The sequence below is a fragment of the Musca domestica genome, unplaced genomic scaffold (assembly GCF_030504385.1).
Source record: "Musca domestica strain aabys unplaced genomic scaffold, Musca_domestica.polishedcontigs.V.1.1 2, whole genome shotgun sequence".
Classification (NCBI taxonomy): domain Eukaryota; kingdom Metazoa; phylum Arthropoda; class Insecta; order Diptera; family Muscidae; genus Musca; species Musca domestica.
In genome coordinates this window covers 19,389,633-19,413,965 of record NW_026712249.1, presented here as the reverse complement: position 1 = coordinate 19,413,965, position 24,333 = coordinate 19,389,633, and the positions used below count along the sequence as shown (strand labels likewise).

The 24,333-nt window shown below is 36.7% G+C and overlaps 3 protein-coding genes across 4 annotated transcripts in view; 2 read left to right on the top strand and 1 right to left on the bottom strand.

The window, feature by feature from the left end:
- Positions 1-11,342, top strand: part of LOC101899119 (cytoplasmic dynein 1 light intermediate chain 1) — a 29,631-nt gene extending 18,289 nt beyond the window's left edge. The window contains exons 1-7 of one of the 2 annotated variants that reach the window (XM_059121914.1): positions 1,590-1,613; positions 1,976-2,166; positions 4,900-5,300; positions 5,361-5,590; positions 5,651-5,762; positions 5,830-6,009; positions 10,021-11,342. In XM_059121914.1, the coding sequence (XP_058977897.1) occupies positions 4,902-5,300; positions 5,361-5,590; positions 5,651-5,762; positions 5,830-6,009; positions 10,021-10,275 (1,176 nt within the window). In that variant the 5' untranslated portion in view covers positions 1,590-1,613; positions 1,976-2,166; positions 4,900-4,901 and the 3' untranslated portion in view covers positions 10,276-11,342. Of the gene's footprint in view, positions 1-1,589; positions 1,614-1,975; positions 2,167-4,899; positions 5,301-5,360; positions 5,591-5,650; positions 5,763-5,829; positions 6,010-10,020 lie in introns of those variants that run through there. The other variant, XM_005180319.4, reaches the window with a different exon arrangement.
- A 5,537-nt stretch (positions 11,343-16,879) lies between these two features.
- On the bottom strand, positions 16,880-17,813 carry LOC101899291 (lectizyme-like). Its single transcript, XM_005180320.4, has one exon. It carries the CDS (start codon positions 17,765-17,767, stop codon positions 16,925-16,927), a length of 843 nt encoding a protein of 280 aa, XP_005180377.1. The 5' UTR covers positions 17,768-17,813; the 3' UTR covers positions 16,880-16,924.
- A 4,171-nt stretch (positions 17,814-21,984) lies between these two features.
- On the top strand, positions 21,985-22,917 carry LOC101899466 (lectizyme-like). The gene has a single exon (XM_005180321.3). It carries the CDS (start codon positions 22,028-22,030, stop codon positions 22,868-22,870), a length of 843 nt encoding a protein of 280 aa, XP_005180378.1. The 5' UTR covers positions 21,985-22,027; the 3' UTR covers positions 22,871-22,917.
- The last annotated feature ends 1,416 nt before the right edge of the window (positions 22,918-24,333 follow it).

Sequence of the window (24,333 nt, the reverse complement as noted above, 5' to 3'; positions counted from 1 at the left end):
ATTCATGAAGCTCATAAAACGCAAAAATAACGCCCGATTTCATTCAGACTTAACAAATCTCAATATTTCCATCAATACAAGAATTGTAATAAAGGTGGTGAAGTGCGGACAATTTCTTCTGGGTTCAAGATTTTGAAAAACAAAACGATCAAAAAAATCCGAAATAAGCATCCAACTCTCTTTAAATTTCATATATCTAAATATTTTTGCTAACACAAGTTCTGTTGTGAAGATGATATACATCTGCCAACCTCTTCTGGCAACTCACCCAAAAATGGTCACAATTTTCAATACTTATAATTGTCGTAACTTGCGAAATAAGTCGGCGATTCTTTACAACTTGCTATATTTAATATTTCCTTAATCAGAAATTTGATATGAATTTATAATTTATCGGAATTTATTATTTCGCATAAAATTGGATATGAATGTTCGATTTTCTTGTTTTTTTGCTAATACCCATATTTTTCTCTGTATTAGATGAAGTATGAAAATGGAGTAATATTTCGGTCCGCTGTAACCTGTATCTGTAACCTCACGCATATTCCCACATTTTCCAAAAATTTGCACATATCTCATATAAAGTATAGGAAGTAGCCGATATAGTCCAAATCGGGTACGTTGTAATATTTATAGCAGACTTAGGTCAGATACGAATTGGTCAATATTGGCCAACTGCTTTGGAACCTCCCCCAAAAAGAGTCAACAGTTTGAATAATCATAACTCAAGGCTGGGGCTATACATCTGTCGGTAAAACCGACTGATACTATTTTACTTCCTTTTTGTGCTTGTGTTAAATTAAATTTATCCTGCAATAATGCTACGCTCCTGCCCACTCGAGCTCAGCACGCTAGTGTTTTCTTGTTATTTAACAATGACACCTTTGTTTTTGGGGGGAGGCGAAAAACAGCAAGAAAATCAATATAAATGAAATTTCCATTAAATATTTGGAGAGCAACAAATATCAGCCACCAAATGGAAATACACTCAATTCAAAATTACAGACCAATCATACAGAGGTCTATCGTAGAATAATAAATTTGAAATTGAAGCTCATTTCAATATTTAACTCATTCACAGTTATTTGAATATTACACGCACACACGCACACGATAACAAAAAAAAGTTATTAGCCCATTGGCATGCGGTCTACTGTCAAGCAACCACTTCAATTGGTGGTATCCTTAACAACTGAGTGAAGAGAAAAGGAAAAGGCAAGCACTAATATCCTGCGGGCGGCTAGTAAACAATCGAATAACGCAACTAGACTAGAGGGCACGCAGTGGTCAAACATTCAATTCAAAGGCAATTGAATGAAAAGTAATTTAATTAAATTGGGAAATTTGTTAACCATTTTCCTTGCAAGTCAAGTGAATCGAGGACAACACCAACACGCGGTCTTCGTCGTCGTATCTGGTATTCAATGAAATTTGCATGATTTCAAAATTATTGTGTCGTGTGTTTGAAATATAAACAAAATGAAAGAATTGTGTAGACAAATCGAGGCAAAAACGGAAGCTAATGATGAATTTAATGTTTTCGAATTACTCAGTAAGGAAATAAATAAATTACAATTGGCCAACAATTGCGGTGGAAATTTAAAAAGGAAAAAGTAAGGACAATTTGGTAGTGCATAAATATTTAATGACAACTGGAAGGGAACTTATGTGTAGCAAAGGTCTATCATAACGAGGAAAGGAAACTCTCAAAAAGTGACCACATTGTTACCATCACAACATGAATGCGGTGTGATGGACATGACTCAATTTCATTGTAAATTGTAGAGAGAGGGACAGAGAGAGTGGGCGCTAGGATAATGGTCTATAAATCCAGCGGATAATTACACATCATAAATATCCAGACAGGTTTTTTTTTATTTTTATCACACATAATTATGGTTTTTGAGAAGAATTACTGTCATGCCACTGTGAAATGCTGATTATTCTAATTTTTCTTTCCTCTTGTCTATTTCAGGTCTTCTATATTAAGCGAAGTCCAAAAACAAGGCAGCACAAAACTTCCCTCAAATAAATCGGTATTAGTATTGGGTGATAATGCCACTGGTAAAACAACACTGGTGGCCAAACTTCAGGGTGTTGAAAACCCTAAAAAAGGTTCAGGTTTGGAATATGCCTACATCGATGTCAAGGATGAATACAGAGATGGTAAGTTTATAATAACAAAGCTAGGTCTTCTTTTATTATGTGTCATCCTCAGAAAATTTTAGGAGGTGTTTTAAGCCAAATTAGGCAGTCTTCTATCAAAAAAAATTTTTTTGAGCGTTTTACACAAAAAGTTTCTTGGCAGTACGTCTTCTATCCAAATAAGCTTTAAAAGGTCTTTTATCCACTTAAGACCTCCTTCTTTTATAAAGAAGACCTTTATGACAAGACAAGAAGACAACTTCTTTAAAATATTTTTTGCTTGTAGAAAACCTTTAAAATATATTTTCATGAGGCAACCCTCTTAACCGGCTTTTGGGGAGACGATTAATGGTCTCTAGTTCAAAGGAGACCTGTAAAATGACGGCTGTAATAGGTTTTTTATCCATTGGAGGTTTTAAATGATCTTCCATCCACAAATTTCTTTGAAATGAGTTTTGTCTGTGGAGAACCCATAAAAGGTCTTTTCATAAGGGACCCTTTAACATGTCTTTAGGAGACCTTTAAAGACCTAAAAAATTTGTAAAATATCTGCCGACCATAGAAGACTTTAAAAGGTAGTTTAATCATTGAGGATTCTAAATGATCTTCCATACATAGGAGATCACCGGTCATATATATTTTTTTGAGATATTATTTCCACTTCTAATCAGCCAGGTCTGATTGAATCTCCAAGGTAGTGCTTATGTAATACTTGGAAGAAGTGACGATCGAACTCTAAATCTACTGACTCAGATCCACCTCTGGCCAATTCATCTGCTGATTCAATGCCGGATATGTTACAATGACCAGGGACAAACAAAGTTTGACAGACTTCTTAAACTTTTTCAAAACATTTTTGCATTCCAGAACAGCCATAGATTTGATAGTAACAAAATTAAGAGAGATTAATTCATTGATTCTGTTTTCCAACAGCTCCGTGGCTTTCCTGATGTCAAAGATTCCTGCCTGAAAAACGCTGAAGTCGTTGCGCAGATATTTAAGCATTCACAGAAGACTTCAGTTCCCGTTCTACTTTCCATCTTTGAACCATTTGTATAGACGGCTATGCCGTTAAAAGGTGGGGTGTTCCGGGTCCAGAGGTCCCGATTTGGACGGATGATTCTTTTCGAATTTCCGTACTGCCTTAATGTTCACCCTGATTAGGGTTTGTTCTCTCTACGTAATTTGTAGGGTGTCGTGGTCGTGGAACCTCTTACAGTACCTAACTGACCGCTTGTACCTCCTTCTTGCTTTATCCTCCTTCGAGCTGTAGTCATCGCGGTTGTTTGGGTTGTTGGTGGGTGAGGTACCCTCCATATCACCTTCCACTATGGCTTCCTGCATCCGAGGGTTGACCGCATCGGTGTGTGCCGCTGGATCTATTTCGTCCTGAATTAACCTCACCTGGTTTTTGAATTGCTTCATCTTTATGAGATGAGGGTATGAGAGTGACGTCGAACTCCTAATATGAGAGAGGTTAATCATTCACAGAGCCAAATGGAACATTCTCTTGGCTAAGTCTCAGGATTCTGTTTTTTTTTCAGAAGAACGGACAGCTGTTTGCTCTGTGTTTTTGTATGTTCCCACATACAACGTCTCTGTAGGTTAACAGGGTCGAGTCCCCACCCGCATTTATAATCATATCCGTGGCCGTGTCCTGGGTCGATGCCTCCAATGAGAGGGTTGAATCTGTGTCTGGGTTTGGTTTTGTTGTTTTTTTTTTTTTTTTTGTATTGATATCGATATCCATAAAAGTTTTGGACTGTGGAGGTGACGATTCTCTCCATGACATAGCCTCCCTATTATAGTAAGGACTTTGCAAGTAAGCCTGAGGCAACCGTTTGAATACAGTCGGTACCCTGTCAGCAAACCTTGGAACACTGATGGGCACGGTTTACGTAATACCCCAGCGTTAAAGAGTCCATTGCGGTGGACCAGTCCGTCGACTGGATAGTTTGGAGTCGCCTGTTCGCCTCGTCGATTCCAGGGATCACCGGCACTGGGGAATTTAGTCCGAGACTCTCCCCCCGGAAACCGCTGAGCCGTCCATGACTGTTTATTTAATTCGCAGCAACCCGATATATCTATCGGGTGTTCCACTTTCCGCAACCCGTGGACGCGTCTGGTAGCATTCAGCTATGCTTTATGGATAGAAGCTTTTAAATAGTTTTCTGTTCCTCAAAAGTTATTCGTCCACGGGAGGTGGTTTTAAATTGTCCTGTTCCCATAGGATATATTTAAAAGGTCTTCCGACTATAGGAAACCGTTATAAAGCCTTCTCTCCATAGGAAAACCATTCCATCTATCCAAAGGAGCCATTGGTCCATAGGAGACCCTAGAGAGTCAAATACCCAACGAATACCTCTAAAAGGTATTCTGTACATAGGAGACCGACCTTTGATTGGTGATCTACCCTTCCGTCCGTAGGAAAAATTTAAGAGTTCTCCTGTCTATAGGTAACCTCTATTAAGAATTATATTCACAAGATACCTATAAAGTTCTTTCTTTTTAAATGGATCTTTTATCCTACGGAGAAAATGGAGAAATCATGTTCATAGCAGACCTTTTAGAGGCATCTCTTCTGTCCACATGAAAGGGGTCTTTCGTCCGACCTTTAAAAATTAATACATAAAAGACCCTTTGAAGTACGTGTGTTAATAGAACATGCTTTTGATTTACGAAGATTTTTTAAATGATTTGTAAAGTGCATTCTCCTTTTAATTAAAAAAATCTTCTTCTGTTTCTTTCTTTCAGACATGACCCGTTTAAGTGTTTGGGTATTAGACGGCGATCCAGGTCATAAAAATCTCTTACATTTTGCCTTAAATGAACAGAACTATGCACACACATTGGTCATACTGACAGTATCAATGACACAGCCATGGTATTGGCTGGAACAGCTTAATCATTGGATTAAGGTGTTATCCGATCACATTGAATCCCTGAAATTGGAGCCAGGTGAAAAAGAAGAAGCCCGCCAACGTTTAGTGACCTCATGGCAGAGTTATTGTGAGGTGGGCGATGATATGGATCCCGGCTCACCGGTTAAGCGTACCATGCGAAATAATTCCATAGATGATGATGATCTACTGCCTCTGACCGATGGAGCGTTGTTAACAAATTTGGGTCTGGACATTGTTGTAGTTGTTACAAAGGTGAGTTGGAGAGATGTAATTTTTTTATAATTAATTTGTTTCACACATAATTTTTTTCAGACGGACTACATGACTACTTTGGAAAAAGAATACGACTATCGAGATGAACATTTCGATTTCATACAACAGTGGATAAGACGTTTTTGTTTGCAACATGGCACCTCACTCTTCTACACAAGTGTCAAAGAAGACAAAAACTGTGATCTCCTTTATAAATATTTAACACATCGAATCTATGGTCTACCATTCCGAACACCTGCCCTAGTCGTTGAAAAAGATGCAGTTCTAATGTAGGTTACAATTTGGCCATTGCATCAATTTTCTGAGACTAATTTATTTCTCATTTTCAGTCCTGCCGGTTGGGATAGCTTAAAGAAAATAAGTATTTTATATGAGAATATGCATTCTTGTAAAGCTGAAGATTACTATACAGACATTATTACCGCGCCACCTTCCAGAAAGGTAATTGCATGATTAATTATTTAATTGGTTGTACTTCTAATGTAACGTCTTATTTCATTACTTCCAGACCGTTTCAAATAGTGAAATTGAAGTCCTTACCGAAGATGAACAAACATTTTTGGCGCGACAACAGGAAATTATCAAACAAGGCGGTCAAGTACGTAGTGAATCGCCTTTACGCTCGCAGGCTAGCAAAGCTATGCCCCGTACCCCTGGCTCAGCTGGTCAAAATTCACCCAGTAGAAAGGTGAAGTCATGTTTTATTTTTTCATTTTTTGTTTCTTTCATATTTTTATTTTGTACATCCAATTAGCATTTTAGTTTTAATCTAACTAACCACAATTAGTTTAAGTGTATTTACATGATCATCTGGTGGAACTATGGTTTTCTTCGTGATGTTCGATTTCCCTAGCCTTAATTTGTCTTCATTTATTTTTAAAACAACAAGTACTGAACAGTATTTTCATTCCAATACATCCGTATATTTTTTATTTGCTAAAAGTACTAACAACAGGGGTTCTAAGGAGGCATCTTTTAAAATTATCAACAGTTTCAAATTAAGCTAGAATCGTTTAAAAATGTATTCCAATTTGCAAAACTACTATATATTTTTTAAAGTCTATCATAATTGCCATATGTAGAATTCCGTTATTATACACTCAGTCATATGGTTAGAGATAATCGAAATAACGGTTTTAGACCCTAGGTCTCTTTGGACCAAATCCGTGTCAGGATATTTGGAGTCGATCTAGCGAGGTCCGCCCGTACCTTTGTCTGGCTGGCTGGTGCGCACGATAACTCTCGAAGGGAGTATTCGCTTTGATCCAAACTTAATACATCGTAGTATTATTGTCAAACTTAGATCGAGTTCGGAGATCTAGCGAGGTCCGCCCGTACCTTTGTCTGGCTGGCTGGTGCGCACGATAACTCTCGAAGGGAGTATTCGCTTTGATCCAAACTTAATACATCGTAGTATTATTGTCAAACTTAGATCGAGTTCGGAGATGAGTAATATCGGTCCACTCCTTCTCGTACCTCCCCCACGAAATGTCAAGATTTTCAATGAAAATAATTTACTGCACAGAAAGAGAAAGGCCTTCATAGGAAACCGTTATATAGCCTTCTGTCCATAGGAAGAAAGGCTTCCGCCCATGTAAGGACTTTGAAAGGTCTTTTATCGGTAGAGGCTTTTAAATAGTTTTCTGTCCATAGTATACCTTCAAAAGTTATTCGTCCATGGGATAGCTTTAAAAGATCTTCGTAAGGTATTCTTGTCCCCTTTAAAAAACCTTCCGTCTATAGGAGGAAAGTATTCTGTCCATGTGAAGCCTTTGAAAGGTATTTTATTGGTAAAAGCTTTTAAATAATTTTCTGTCCCTCAAAAGTTATTCATCCACGGGAGACCTTTAAAAGGTCTTCGGAGAAGCTTTTTAATTGTCTTTTTTATATAGGACACATTTAAAATGTCTTCCGTACATAGAAAACCGCCATATAGCCTTCTCTCCATAGGAAAACCATTCCTTCTATCCAAAGGAGCACTTGGTCCAAAAGAGACCCTAAAAGAGTCAAATATCTAAAGAGTACCTTTAAAAGGTATTGTGTCTATAGGAGACCGACCTTTGTTTAGTATTCTGCTCTTCCGTCCATCGGACGGAATAGGTAACCTCTATAAAGAATTATGTTCAAGAATATTTGCCTAAGTCTTTTTATACCCTCAGTCACGTGGCTACAGAGGGTATATATCATTTGATACAACTCAAACGTGCGTCATTTCAGGGCATTTGGAGCAGATCTAGCTATGTCCGTCCGTCTGTCAATCTGGTGCGCACGATAACTTTCGAAGGGTGTATCCGATTTGATCCAAACTTAGTACATCGTAATATAATTGTCAAACTTAGATCGAGTTCGGAAATGGACAATATCAGTCCACTCCTTCTGGTACCTACCCAACAAAATGTCAATATTTTCAATTAAAATTATAATCCGATTTTGCTCCAACTTTGCATGTTCTCATATTCGCATCAATGCTAGTGCTCCATTTACTACCTCCCCTATAAAGGGTCAAAATTTGGAAGATTTATAACGCTTATAAAATTTGATGTAAGTGTCCGATTGTCTTCAAATTACGCACATCACAATTTTTATTAACCCAAGGTATGGTGTGAAGATGGGATATATCGAAGCACTCCTTCTTGGACCTCCCCCACAAAGGGTCAACATTTTGGATATTCATGAAGCTCATAAAACACGAAATTACCATCCGATTCCATTCAGACTTGACACATATCAATATTTCCATCAAATCAAGATCTTTTATAAAGATGGTAGAGATCCGACCATTCCTTCTGGTATCTCCTCCACAAAGGGTTATAATTTTAAATAACCAAAACGATCATAAAATCCGAAATAAGCATCTGGTTCCCTTCAAATTACACTCATCACAATATTTTTATTAACCCATATCTGGTGTGTAGATGGAATATATCGGTCCACTCCTTCTCACAAATGGTAAACATTTTAAATATCCATGAAGCTCATAAAACGCGAAATTAACATCCGATTCCATTCAGACTTGGCACATCCCAATATTTCCATCTACGCAAGGTCTGTTATAAAGATGGTAGAGATCGAACCATTCCTTCTGATACCTCCACCACAAAGGATCTAAGTTTTGAATAACAGAGACGATCATAAAATCCGAAATAATCATCCGGTTCTCTTCATATTTCACATATAGCAATACTTTTATTAGCGCAAGGTCTGGTGTGGGATATATCGCTCTACTCCTTCTGGTACCTCCCCCACAAAGGGTAAAAATTTCGAATATTCATGAAGCTAATGCAACACAAAATTACATCCGATTCCATTCAGACCTGGCACATCCCAATATTTCCATCTACGCAAGGTCTCTTATAAAGATGGTAAAGATCGGACCATTCCTTCTGGTATCTCCCCCACAAAAGGTTATAATTTCGAATAACCAAAACGATCATAAAATCCGAAATAAGCATCTGGTTCTCTTCAAATTACACTTATCACAATATTTTTATTAACCCAAAGTCTGTTGCGAAAATGGGATATATAGGTCCACTCCTTCTGGCACGTCCTCCACAAGGGGTCAACATTTTAAATATCCATGAAGCTCATACAATTCGAAATTAACATCCGATTCCATTAGTTCGTGGTACATCTCAATGTTTTCACCAACACAAGATCTCTTATAAAGATGGTACATATCGGACCATTACTACTGGTACCTCCCCAACATAGGGTTCAAGATTTTGATATTCCCGACATTTGGTATTTTCACGATTTTTGCCACATTGTTCCACGGATTTATCTAAAAATTGGTCATAATGGGTTTTAGCTTCATTGGCGGAACATTGTATATAAATGTCCACGTTCTGGTAGAGACCCCATATAACGGTATCTCCCGATTTTCGGTATTTTAATTATTTTGCCACATTTTTTCACAGATTTATCTAAAAATTGGTCATAATGGGTTCTAGCTCCGGTGGCGGAATATTGTATGTATAGGTCCATGCCTACGCATAGCCCCCATACAACGAGCCTCCCGATATTCGGTATTTTCATGATTTTTACCACATTTTTCCATGGATTTATTTAAAAATTGGTATATGTAGGTCATAATGCGTTCCATCTCCGGTAACGAAACATTGTATGTATAGGTTTATGTTTATGTATAGTTCCCATATAATAGTACCTCCCGATATTCGGTATTTTGATGATTTTTGCCATATTTTTCTACGGATTAGTCTCAAAATTGGTATTTGTAGATCAAAATGGGTTCCATCTTCTGTGGCGGAACATTGTATATATAGGTCCATGTATTCCTATAGCCGCCATATAATGGTAACCGCTGATATTCAGTATTTTGATCATCTTTGTCACATTTACCCACGGAATTTTTTTCAAATTTGGTATTTAAGAAGATTTGGTAGATGGCAATCGTTGAAGTATAAAATTGTCTATACCGTTCTGGTATGGCCCCATATAACGGCCCCACCCACTTTATGTACAGCATCACCCAAATGGTCTTACTGGTATTTGTAGTTTAAAGTGGAACACGTTAGATGTTAGAGTAAAGACTATTGCCAATTTCCTACAAAATGTATGGAATTAATTTTTTTTTTACAAATTTTTATTTATAGATTATGGGAAACTTATTCCAAAAAAAATATTTTAAACCTTATCAACAGTTTCATTAACAGTCTTTTACTCCTTTTCTTATTTACAGCCTATTGATGTTAAAATGAACCCCGTTACACCTGGCGGCGAGGGAGTTTTGGCCAATTTCTTCAATTCATTGTTGCACAAAAAATCCGGTTCTCCAGCAACACCACCCGGAGCCATGAGCACTCCAAGAGCAAATGGCTCGGATAGCCTATTAACACCCGATAAGCTATCGGTACGCACAGATGCTGCAGCAGAATTGGATCGTTTGGCGAGAAGTGTTAAAAAAGATGTGGATTTTTCGCAAAGTGAATGTTAGATCATTTCAAAACAAAAAAAAAGAAACACCTAGAACACAAACGAAATAGATAGATAGAGACAGATTTATAGAGAGAGAACCAAAATGAAGAGGCACTAACCACATTTTATTTGGAATTTATCTCAAAATTTGTTTAACAAAATTAAAAAAAAAACTTTTTAAAAGAAGTAAAGATTAACTCTTATTACTTCTCAATTAAGTAAAGTGTAGCAGAAGTTTTAAACAACAATACACACAAAAAACACAACAACAATTTGCATTAATTTATGAAAAAACCAGTTAAAAATTAAAAAAACAAAAAACATATTAAGAGTTAGAAGAACGATCCCTAAGGCCTTTCTAAAAATGAAAAACAAAAAGAAATAAAACAAAACAAAAAAATCCTCATCTCTTTATTATATGTAAAAAAACATGTAACGTACTATAAAATATACATATATACAACCACAACAACAACAAGAAATATCTACAACTAAATGAAAGATACTTAGCAAACAAAACTAAAACTCTAGTAAAAATTTCTAAGAAAAACATAACAACCACAACAAAAAAAAATCAAACATCCATTTAACACTACTGCAACAACAACAAAAAATGTCCACATAAAATGTATTTCATAAGTACTCAATCAATTCTCCCCCTTAAAAAACAAAAAAAAATAATAATAAATATATTTTTTTAAATTATTATCCTCTCAAATGCCTGCTCCTCCTGTAACTGTTATATATGATTATTATTATTAGTTTTAAAATTGTGCTCAGTTATTAATTATTTCCATATTATTTCTTTTAACTTCTTAGTATTCCTATTTTTTATAATTTCCCTTTGATTATATTTGTTTTAAATATCATTCATAAAACAATTTTGAAAAAAAAAAACAAAACTTTAACAATCAACTTTTTAAAGTATTTTGTCCACAAATTACCACACAAATGCAACGGCGGAACGAAAATCTAAAAAAGAAAAAAGGGGAACAGCTCTTTTTTTAATCAACACAAAAAATTATATAAACTGTTAATATGGCTGAATAATAAAAAAAGTATTTTTTAAAAAAATAGGCATTAAAATATTTGTATGTTTTTATTTTTTTACCATCTGTGAATTTATTTTACGATAACATTTGGCTATAAAGAGGGAGAGCAACTTTGTATAACAGCATCCCGAACGATAGTGACGTACGTAGCTCCGAAATGTAATCGAAATATACGGACCTGTTCTAGGAATCATTTCTAAAGCTCATGACGTTTCAGGAACACACTTTACAGCAATTATGTATCGAAAACACTTTCATGGTCACAGCCAAATGTCTATAAAATCTAACCAAAATCGAAGAGACTGTAAGCTACGGAACATGTCTGAAGTCTTCTTGCTCATGAACAAAAGGCTATGTCATATTAAGATTCACGCCGTCTATTTTAGGATGTTATTGAGGAGGATCGTAAAATAAAAGATTTTTCTGTATATCTCTTTGATTATTTCCATGGCGGATACCTCCTTCAAGCTGGACTACGTATACTGGTCGGTAAAATTACATTTGGTCGGGCCCACCCAGAAAAAAATTGTGATCGGCTAGTTGCTATGCCATACCTTTTTATTATTCCATGGGTTTTGCTATACAAAATTAGAATGTGAAAAAATTTTCATCAGCTTATTTTGGAATCAACAAAGGTGCGCTTAAATATCCAACTACACAATGTGTAGTTGTTTCGTTTTCCAAAAACACTCCACTACAGAAAGGGGTATTTAAGCGCACCTGTGTCACCATGGCTCATCTATATTTAGTGAGCTGTGTATCCACAAAATGCTGTACACGTTGGGCTCTTTAAATGGAAATATCGAGTCGCGAAGGGCATTCGTATATCGTGTGCACTCTCTCTCAAGTCCAATATGAAACGGGTAGTATCGGGGGTTAAATGTTCACCCCTGCGGACATTTAACCCCTTGGATTTTTTTTGTCCCCTCGAAAAAAAGTTGGTTTCGCGGGACATTCGCGATCATTCATTTCGAAACACATGGCTGATTTGGATGCTCCCCTGGTTTTCACTATTTTTTTCTAATGATGTGCACATTCGTTTCATCATTCCATGGGTTTCTTTGTTTCCATCTTTTACTATATCTATTAAATCAGAAATCTTAGAATTTAGTTTTTCTTTCATTTTTTAACTTAATTTTCAATCAATTCGGATTTAGAAATCCTCCGACAGGCATTTTCTCCGACTGACTTTCGTTTCTGTGTGTTTTTACCAATTCATACATGCCCTCCTCTGTGGATGAGAGTGGCTTCTTCCTGGCATCTCGTTGCCTTGCATTTGCAGCAATTTTTTTTTTTTTTGCTTGGATATACCTCTTTTTCATTATTTTTTTTAAGTTTTTGCAACAACCATTACTGATCAATAGTATATTCAAATTCCTTTTTTCCCTTAGCTACAGATTTCACTTGTGGTCCAGCACTGTTTAGTTCATTGTTTATATTTTTCCAAAAGGACTCTACATCTTGTTTGGATTCCTTTGTACAACCCCAAGCTATGGACGGATTTTCAAGCATTGTTTGCATTTGGTTCTTATTGGTTGTATTATTCCTGAAAATGTTATTATACCCTATAGTATACCCTATACATAGCGGTAAGGGTATTATGTCTTTGTGAATTTGTTTGTAACAGGAAGAAGGAATCGAGTTAGGCCTATAGTTACTTTTGAGGATCTTCATGGAATCACTTTCTGAATCGATTTATGCATGTCAGTCCGTCTGTCCATGTATTCTTGTAAACAAAATGCAGGTCGCATTTATTATCCGATTGAGATGAAATTTTCCAAACAAGGCCTAAGGACGAACCCTATTGAAATTGGTGATGAGCGGATCAGGTTAAGATGTATCTCCCATATACCTTCAACCGATTTCGGGTTATTTGTGGCCAATATAAGTCCTAATGACCTGAATTTTGGTACATCCCACTGAATTCGGTATAGAAGCAAGTACATTAAATTAGGGGAAATCGATTCAGCTATAGCTCCCATAATCGATTCAGATATAGCTATAGCTCCCTCAAATTCGTAATATGAATCGACAACAATGATATTTGACATCAGATACTGCTTGAGAATGCCGCTGTCAAATTTTATCAAGATCGGTTCAGATTTGGATAGAGTTCCCATATATATCTTTAACCGATTTCGGGTTAATTGTGCACCAAATGGGCAATATCAGTCCAAATGACCTGAATTTTGGCATATCCGACCGAATTCTGTCTAGAAGCAAATACATCGGATATAGCTATAGCTCCCAAGCATATTTTTCATCCGATTTGGATGAAATTCCCTCACATCCGTAAAATACATTCGACAAAAATCATATTTGGTACCAGATATCAGATACAGCCCAGAAATACCTCTCCCAAGTTTTTTCAAGAGCGTTTCAGATCTGGATATAGCTCTCATATGTATTTTTAATCCGATTCCAGGTTTATTGTGCAGGTAATGGCTAATATCAGCCCAAATGGATTGAATTTCGGGACGCACGTTTCCATTTTGTGGAACTCGGTGATATCATGCACTTTATAGCAATGTTTTATTTGGTATAAAAAATTAAAATGTCTCCGTCAAATTTAGTGAAAATCGATTCAGTGAAAATCGATTACATATTATGTTTTAATAGGTCGCTGACAAAATGCAAAGAGAACAAAAAAAAGGAAATGGCAAAACCTAATTCCTCTAAACAACCGTTCAGAATCCTAATGTGGCCCCGTAAATCTACACTTTTGTTGCATGGTGTTTTATAGTCTTTCCATGAAGACGTGAGAATATAGCTTCCCTGTTAAGAAGGATAAGTCTCACATTCTTCGTCAAAAAATTATTCTCCATATTAAATGGCCTTTAATACTCGTTCGTTCTTCTTTGCAACTCCGCTTCGCTCAACAACACCGTTTTCTGCCACTCCTACAACTAAAAAAAACTAATTTACATTTAATGTAAAATTAATTATAAATATACATATTTGTTAAATAATATTTTTTTATTTATCTTATCTTAAACTAATTTTTAATAAATTCAATATCGTAAACACTATTTTTGCTTAATTCTAATTTAAGATTAATATTAATGTTTTTTTTTCTGGGCCCAAAATTGAGAAGTCGAGAAGGTTCCATTCAGGCACCGTTTCTGTATGGCGATTCGAAAGCGAACTCGGAAGAAAATCACATAATTTATGAGCACTTTTCCAATTAAATACCAATAAATAAATTAGGAATGGATTTTGATGTTCATTTTCCAATCGTCATAAAAAACTGGCCATCAAATGGGCGCGGAACAAAAATGTAAAATTTTTATGCAAATGCAAACTATAAAAAATATTTAATATATATTTATATAAAATAATAATAAATATAAAGTTAAGGTATAATATAACAAAAGTTTTTGAATAGAAATGACAACAATTGTTTTGAAAATTAATTAATTGTATTTTAAGCAAATAATTTAATATATAAATTAATTAATTTCCATTAGAAATTGTAGACGAGATGAAAGAAAACTAAAACTGGATTCTTTATGAATTTACAATTTTGATGTAAAATAAAGAGAACTAAATAAACGAACAATTAAAAATATTAATATTTTCCTTTAAAAGTGCAAATTAGGGCAGCGAAGAGGAAAATGAAAAATCGGCCTTTAGTGAGCATATTAAAATCAGTAAGGAAAAGTCAAAAGTCGGGCGGGGCCGACTATATGATACCCTACACCACTATGCATATTTAGTAGAGCTCCCGTACCAACATTTGGCTTTAGAGCAGTTATAGTTTGATTTCAGAGGGAACTAATATATGGGAGGCATATCCGATTCTGAATCGATTTTCACTAAATTTGACGGATATCTTGTATACCAAATAACATTGCTATAGAGTGCATGATATCACTTCGAGAAGAGTTTTATTAAACAAATATTTATCGGAGCCGAGTTCCACAAAATGAAAACGTACGTCCCCAAAATTCACTAGCCATTATTTGCACAATAAACCTGAATTCGGATTAAGGATATATATGGGAGCTATATCCAAATCTTGGTAAACGCATTTCAGAGCTCTATAAAATATCTGGCACCAAATATAATTTTTGTCGAATGCCTATTACGAATGTGAGGGACTTAAAACCCCAAATCAGATGAAACATATATATGGAAGCTGTAGCTCTATCTGAACCTATTTTCTCTGAATTTGATGTATTTGCTTCTAGACTAAATTCGGTCGGATGTACCAAAATTCAGGTCATTTGGGCTGATATTGGCTATTTGGTGCACAATTAACCCGAAATCGGTTGAAGATATATATGAGACCTACATCCAAATCTGAACCGAACTTAATAAAATTTGGCAGATGTATTTCTGGGCTGTATCTGATAACTGGTACCAAATATCATTCTTCGGGAGTGCATATTACGCGTGTGAGGGACTTAAAACTCCAAATCGGATGAGACATATATATACGGGAACTATAGCTATATCTGAACAGATTTCTCTCCAAATTTGATGTACTTGCTTCTAGACTGAATTCGGTGGGATGTACCAAAATGCAGGTCATTTGGCTATTTGGTGCACAATTAACCCGAAATCGGTTGAAGATATATATGAGACGTACATCCAAATCTGAACCGAACTTAATAAAATTTGGTATAGGTATATATAGAGGGCTGTATCTGATAACTGGTACCAAATATCATTCTTGTTGAGAGCATATTACGAATGTGAGGGACTTTAACACCAAATCGGATGAAACATATATATAGGAGCTTCTAGACTAGATTTTGTCGGATGATCAAAAATTCAGGACTTTTGGACAGATATTGGCTATTTGGTGCACAATAAACCCAAAATCGTTTGAAGATATTTATGGGAGCTATATCTGAATCTGCACCGATCTTGACAAAATTTGTTGCACTTATTTCAGAGCTGTATCTGATATCTAGAACCAAATATCATTCTACGGGAGTGCATATTACGCGTCTGAGGGACTTAAAACCCCAAATCGGATGAAACATATATAAGGGAAATATAGTTATATCTGAACAGATTTCTCTCCAAATTTGATCTACTTGCTTCTAGACTGAATTCGGTGGGATGTACCAAAATTCAGGTCATATGAATTTATATTTGCCATTTGGTGCACAATTAACCCGAAATCGGTTGAAGATATATGGGAGCTATATATAAACCAGATCCGAGTATCACCAATTTCAATAGGGTTCGTCCTTGGGCCAAATAAATTTTGTAAACAAATATTGTAGATTTCATCTCAATCGGATAATAAATGCGACCTGCACAAGAATACATGGACGGACAGATGGACTGACATTCATAAGTCGACTCAGAAAGTGATTCTATGAAGATCCTCAAAAGTAACTTTGGGTCTATCTCGCTTCCATCTTCATTATGCTGGCGTAGATGTGGCAGATGACAATCCTTAAAGTATAAAATTGTCTATAGATGTTCGAAATAACCTTGAAATTCGCTCACATTTCGGAGCTCTGATATCGACCGCATACTTGAGTATTGTCCCGTGGTCCTGAAAATTTCAATGAACCAATAAAAAAACAAATGTTTATTTTGCACGGATGTTTATTACAAATTTTTTCCTTTTTTCAGGCTTGCACTTTACAAAATCTCTTAAAGCGATTTGTAATAGGAATTCTGTACATTGGCAATCCAGGGAATATAGGCAGAGACACGTGTGTAGATCGAAGGCATTTGGGCCAAACCACAAGGAATATAACCCCACGAGACAATACCAATCAATTCGGCATCACCTTTGTCAGCGAATTCCTTGACCAATGGACCACCAGAATCACCATTACAGGCAGAGATACTCTGCTGCAAGGAATCGGAGCAGACATTGGTTTCATGCAACGGGGCATCGGCGGGCAGAGTGGCCTTACATTTGTTGTATTCCACAATTTGGGTAGTCACCGTTTGCAAGGTACTGGCAGCGGTAAAGACATACGACTTAGGTTGACCCCAACCATATAGATGGGTCTCACCATCATGAATTTCCTCGGGAGCTGGCAGGGCAACAGGTTTCACCCATTCAGTAAATTCAAAGGGCTGCGAAACATGTAACATGGCAATATCATAGGGTCCCACACCACCGCCATATTGTTCATGCACCACACCATAGTCGACCACTCGAGATTGTGTTTTTTCATCGAAATTGGTACGCTTATGGAGACCGGCAACCACACCCATACCCACCGGGTTGCTAATGCAATGGGCAGCCGTAAGAACCCAATTTTTGTTAATAATACTGCCACCACAAATGTGGGAATGTTTGGCCGTACGACTCAACGATACAATGTAGGGAGCCGAATGGGGTTCGGCATCTTCACCTTTGATGATGTAGCCCGTTGCAAAGCTGGGTATCAAACGTTGAGCCACCGTTGATGATGGCAGATGACCAGCATTGGCCGTGGCAACGGCCACAAACAAAACACAAAGGATCACAAAGCTTTTCATTTCGTTTTGCTACTTTTTATGAATTGACTGACTGATGGCGAGCTGGGCAAATTTGTGGGTTTTTATAGCGAATAGTTAGTGGATTTTGGATTTGCCAATAAGTCTGCTTATCAAATTTGCGTAGAATCGATAATCAGTAAGTGTGGCATTTTCGGAAAAGATTTATGAGGGTATTTCAAACTTTGTTTTGTTTACATTTTTGGCCAGATTTCTAGAAGAAAGAAAGAAAGGAGTTATTTTTACTTTTTTTATTATTACTCATGTTTTTTTTATATTTGGAATGCAGCGAATTCGGACTATGAGGATAATATTTTCCAAAGAATTGGGTAAGAGTATTATTAAATCTGTCGAATAGTTTCAGAAGAGGATCTTTTATAAGAGGACCTTTAAGAAACAGCTTTATTTTATAAAGACATTTAGCAATCTTCTAATAGAGCTCTTCCAAATATTTTACCTGAGGAAGACCGCTTAAAGCTGCCTTGCTCACAATATCTGCCTTAGTAGTAGTAAGAGAATCTCACGTTCTGCCAAATCAATGGCAAATGAAAATTGATAGATAATACATGTGCTTTGTTTATACTTTTTCGTTCTAGGCTGCTCATATCTGGCTTAAAAGTATATTTTTTTAACGCGAAACCACTGAATTTGAACTACCCTAATATCGAGCATCTGTTTGAAGAGCTGAAGCTTTTTATACCCTACACCACATGGTGGTGAGGATATTATGTCTTTGTGCATTTATTTGTAACATGGAGAAGAAAGCGAGATAGACTCATAGTTACTTTGAGGATCTTCATAGAATCACCTTCTGAGTCGATTTATGCATGTCAGTCCGCCCGTCTGTCCATGTATATTTATGAACCTGCATTTTGGTCCATTTATTATCCGATTGCGATGAAACTTTCAAAACAATATTTGTTCGGCCCAAGAACGAACCCTATTGAATTCGGTGAGGATCGGTTCAGATTTAGATATATAACTCCCTTATATATCTACAACCGATTGAAGGTTAATTGTGCACCATATGGCCAATATCAATCCAAATAACCTGAATTTTGGCCCATCCGACCGAATTCAGTCTAGATGTAAGTACATCAAATTTGGCGAAAATCGGTTCAGATATAGCTATAGCTCTAATATATTTAATTCATCCGATTTGGTGTTTAAGTTTCTCACATTCATACTATGCACTCCACAAGGATGATGTTTGGTATTAGATATCAGATACAGCCCAAAAATACCTATGCCAATTTTATCAAGATCGGTTCAGATATGGGTATAGCTCCCATATATATCAACAACCGATTTCGGGTTAATTGTGCACCAAATAGCCAATATAAGTCCAAATGACCTGAATTTTGGCACATCCGACCGAATTCAGTCTAGAAACAAGCACTTCAAATTTGGAGAAATTCCGTTCAGATATAGATATAGCTCCCATATATAGGTTTCATCCGATTTGGTGTTTAAGTCCCCCACATTCTAAGAATGATGTTTGGTATCAGATATCAGATACAGCCCTGAAATAACTCTGCCAAATTTTTTCAAGATCGTCTAAGATATATGTTTTATCCGATTTGGGGTTTAAAATCCCTCCAAAGCGTAAAATGCATTCCACAACAATGAACTTTGGAACCAGATATCAGATACAGTTTTGAAATAAGTGTATCAAATGTTGTCAAGTTTGGTCGGATTTATATATAGCTCCAATATATATCTTCAACCGATTTCGGGTTAATTGTGAACCAAATGGTTAATATCAGTTCAAATTACCTGAAATTTGGCTATCAGACCGAATTCAGTCTAGAAGCAAATACATCGTATTCGGAGAAAATCGCTTCAGATATAGCTATAGCTCCCATACATATATGTTTCATCCGATTTGGTCTTTAAATCCTTAGCTTTCATAATATGCATTCGACAACAATGATACTTGGTACCGGACATTTTTAGAGCTAGGAAATACCTTTGCCAAATTTTATCGAGATCGACTCAGATTTGGATATAGCTGCCATATATATCCTTAATCCGATTTCAGGTTTATTGTACAAATAATGGCTAATATCATTATTTGAATTTCGGGCCGTACGTTTCAATTTTGTAGAACTCGGCTCCGCTATATTTTTTAATAAAAATCCTTCTCGAAGTGATATCATGAACTCTATAGCAATATTATTTGGTATAAACGATTAAAATGTCTCCGTCAAATTTAGTGAAAACCGCTTCAGAATTGGATATGCCTCCCATATATTAGTTCCCTCTGAAACCAAACTATAACTGCTCCAAAACCAAATGGCGATAGGTGGTATGATCTACTTCAAATACATTCTTTTGTTACAGGAGCTCTACTAAATATGCATAGCGGTGTAGGGTATCATATAGTCGGCCCGCCCGACTTTTCCTTACTGGTTTTTATTTAGAATTAGTTCCGTCATTTGAGTGTGCTAGAACCGATGTGCCAAGTCTGAATGGAATCGGATGTTAATTTCATGTTTTATGAGCTTCATGAATATTCAAAATTTTGACCCTTTGTGGGGGAGGTACCAGAAGTTTTGGACCGATATATCCCGATTTCACACCAGACTTTGGGTTAATAAAAATATTGTGTTGTGTGAAATATGAAGAGAACCGGATGCTTATTTTGGATTTTATGATCGTCTTGGTTTTTTTAAACTTTGACCGTTTGTGTGGGAGGCACCAGAAGGAATGGTCCGATCTCCACCATCTCTACAACAGATCTTGTGTTGATGGAAATATTAAAATGTGCCAAGTCTGAATGAAATCGGATGTTAATTTCGTGTTTTATGAGCAGCATAGATATTCAAAATATTGACCCTTTGTGGGGAGGTACCAGAAGGAGTAGACCGATATATATCCCAATTTCACACCAGACCTTGGGTTAATAAAAATATTGTGATGTGTGAAATATGAAGAGAACCGGATGTTTATTTTGGATTTTATGATCGTCTTGGTTATTTAAAATTTTGACCCTTTGTGGGGAAGGTACCTGAAGGAGCGGACCGATATATCAAATCTTCACATCAGATGTTGTGTTAGTAAAAATATTGTGATGTGTGAAATATGAAAAGAACCGGCTGATTATTTTGGATTTTATGATCGTCTTGGTTATTTAAAACTTTGACCGTTTGTGGGGGAGGTACCAGAAGGAATGGTCCGATCTCTACTATCTCTACAACCGATCGTGTATTGATGGAAATATTAAAATGTAATAAGTCTGAATGGAATCACATGTTAATTTCGTGTTTTATGGGCTTCATGAAAATTCAAAATTTTGACCCTTTGTGGGGGAGGTACTAGAAAGGAGTCGACCGATATATTCCATCCCAGCACAAGAACTTGGTTTATTGATTAAATTATTGAAATGTGTGTAATTTGAAGATTATCGGACGCTTAAATCACATTTTATTAGAGTTTATTCCAATTCCAAGAATTATTCATATTTTGACCCTTTGTGGGGGAGGTATTTGATGGCGTGAACCGATAATGTCCAATTTCGCACCTGGCCTAGCACTGATGCAAATATTAGGATTTGCAAAGTTGGAGCAAAATCGGATTATCCTTTCTCTCTCTGTGCAGTAAATTATTTTCTTTGAAAAGTTCGAACTTTTGAGAGGGAGTTACCAATACCGATATTGTCAATCTCCGAATTCGATCTAAGTTTGACAATAATATTACGATGTGCCAAGTTTGGATCAAATCGGATACTCTCTTCCAGAGTTACCGTGTGTACCAGCCAGACAGACAGACGGACGGACATTACTAGATCGACTGTAAATGCCCAGAAACGGATTTGGTCCAAAGAGGCCTAAGGTCTAAAACCTTTATTTCTATGAGGCGAGTTTTGGCTGTATCAAATGATAAATACACTCTCTAGCCATATGACTGTATGTCGGTTTTGCCATGTCCGCCTGAGAATATGGATATATATCGTAATAGTGCCATACAGTTTTCTCTTCCTGGAAGACTTCTCAAAATTGCAATGATTCAAATATCGCATCGCAAATAAGTGCACCAAACAAAATTAAATCAACCTTGATAAGCGACCAAAAAAAAAAAAAAACAACAACCAATGCATTCCAAAAAGTATAATCTTCATCAGGCGTAATCTAAAATTGTAAATCATTTCGATTTGTCGATAGTGGACAACTCCATACAAACTCGCCCATTAGGGTGCCTATAAAAACAACAGCCTTCGATCGCAAGAAATATCAGTGAACTGTATATTCCTATAGTGACAACATGAAAATTTTTGTGGTAGTCCTGACCTTGTGTGTGGCCTATGCCAGTGCTGGCTCCTTGTCGTCGGCAGCCCAACGTTTGATACCCAGTTTTGCTACGGGTTACATCATCAAGGGTGAAGATGCTGAACCTCACTCGGCTCCCTATATTGTATCGTTAAGTCGTACCTCGAAACACTCGCACATTTGTGGTGGCAGTTTGATTAACAAGAACTGGATCCTTACGGCTGCCCATTGTATTAGCAACCCCGTGGGTATGGGCATTGTTGCTGGTCTCCATAAGCGTACGACCTTTGATGAAAAGACCCAGGCTCGTGTTGTCGATTATGGTGTAGTGCATGAAAAATACACAGGCGGTGTGGGACCCTACGATATTGCCATGTTACATGTCTCCCAACCCTTCGAATTCAATGAATGGGTAAAACCGGTGGCCCTGCCAGCTCCTGAGGAAATTCATGATGGTGAAACTCATTTGTATGGTTGGGGTCAACCTAAATCGTATGTCTTTACCGCTGCCAGTACCCTGCAAACGGTGACCACTCAAATTGTGGAATTCAATAAGTGCAAGGCTACCTTGCCCGACGATGCTCCTTTGCATGAAACCAATGTTTGCTCCGATTCTTTGCAACAAAGTATTTCCGCCTGTAATGGTGATTCTGGTGGCCCATTGGTCAAGGAATTCGCTGACAAAGGTGATGCCGAATTGATTGGTATTGTCTCGTGGGGTTATATTCCTTGCGGTTTGGCTCAAATGCCTTCGATCTATACTCGTGTCTCGGCCTATATTCCATGGATCCAAGGTGTCCAAAGCAGATTTTTCTCGGCTATGGTAGGAGAATATTGAAGAAATGGTGAAACGATTTAATAAAAATTACGAACATTTGAAATAAATATGGGAAGTGTGTTTTATTAAAAGCTAAATTAGGTTACAGAAAGGATTACAAAGAAGGACATCATCGTTAATCCGAAACCAGTGACTCTTCATATGATGCAGGTATTATTAAGATTTTTCTGTAAAATCCGTAAGAAATTCTGTTAAAATCATAAAAATATCGAATGTGGCCCTTATATTAGGGTCTATACGACGATATAGACCTGTATAGGCCACTTTTGTCATAAGCCATTACAATATTCAAATGCGAAACTTGAAAAATAAAATCGGTGAATAATGTAACTAAAATCATCAAAATACCGAATATCAGGAGGTGCCGTTGTATGGGGCCTATACGAAGATGTGGACCTGCACAGGCAACCTCTTTAAAGTTAACTCTTTTGGAGCATTATTGTGACCCCAAATTGATTGCAATTTGGGGACTGTAGCCGCAAAACTTCAACCTTTTTGTTTAGCATTTTTCGAAACTTTATGTATGAAAATCTGTTGGGCGCCACGAAATGGTTTCGAAAGACGGTATCTTTGTGCATGGAAATGGTTTATGTTTTTTTACACCCTCAGCCATATGGCTACAGAGGGTATATATCATTTGATACGGACAAACGTGCTTCATCGAAATAATTGTTTTGGACCATAGGTCTCTTTGGACCAAATCCGTTTCAGGACATTTGGAGTCGATCTAAAGATGTCCGTCCGTCTGTTTGGGAGTATCCGATTTGATCCAAACTTAAAACATCACAATATTATTGTCAAATTTAGGTCGAGTTCGGAGATGGGCAATATCGGTCCACTCCTTCTAGTACCTCCCCCACAAAAGGTTGAAATTTTCAAAGAAAATAATTTACTGCACAGAAGAAGAAAGGATGATCCGATTTTGCTCCAACTTCGCAAATCCTAATATTTGTATCAGTGCTAGTATAGGTGCGAAATTCTACAATATCGGTCCACTCCATCAAGCACCTCCCCCCACAAAGGGTCAACATTTTGATTTTCCAAAACAATTATAAAATCCAATATAAGCCTCCGGTTCTCATCAAGTTACACACATCACAATATTTTAATTAGGCCAACGTCTGGTGTGAAGATGGGATATATAGGTTTACTCCTTGTGGTACCTCCTCCACAAAGGATCAGAATTTTAAATATACAATCATAAAACTCGTAAAACGCGAGATTTATATCCGATTCTATTCAGACTTGGCACATTTCAATATTTCTATCAACACAAGATATGTTATAAAAATGGTAGAGATCGGACAACCCTTTCTGGTACCTCTCCCACAAAGGGTCAACATTTTGAATAATCATGAAGCTCATAATACACGAAACTAACATCCGATTCCATTCAGACTTGGCACATCTCAATATTTCCATCAGCACAAGATTTGTTATAAAGATGGTAGAGATCGGATCAT

Excerpts from the sequence above, each read along its gene's own strand:
- LOC101899291 (XM_005180320.4), bottom strand. The coding sequence starts at position 17,767 with ATGAAAAGCTTTGTGATCCTTTGTGTTTTGTTTGTGGCCGTTGCCACG.
- LOC101899466 (XM_005180321.3), top strand. The coding sequence starts at position 22,028 with ATGAAAATTTTTGTGGTAGTCCTGACCTTGTGTGTGGCCTATGCCAGT.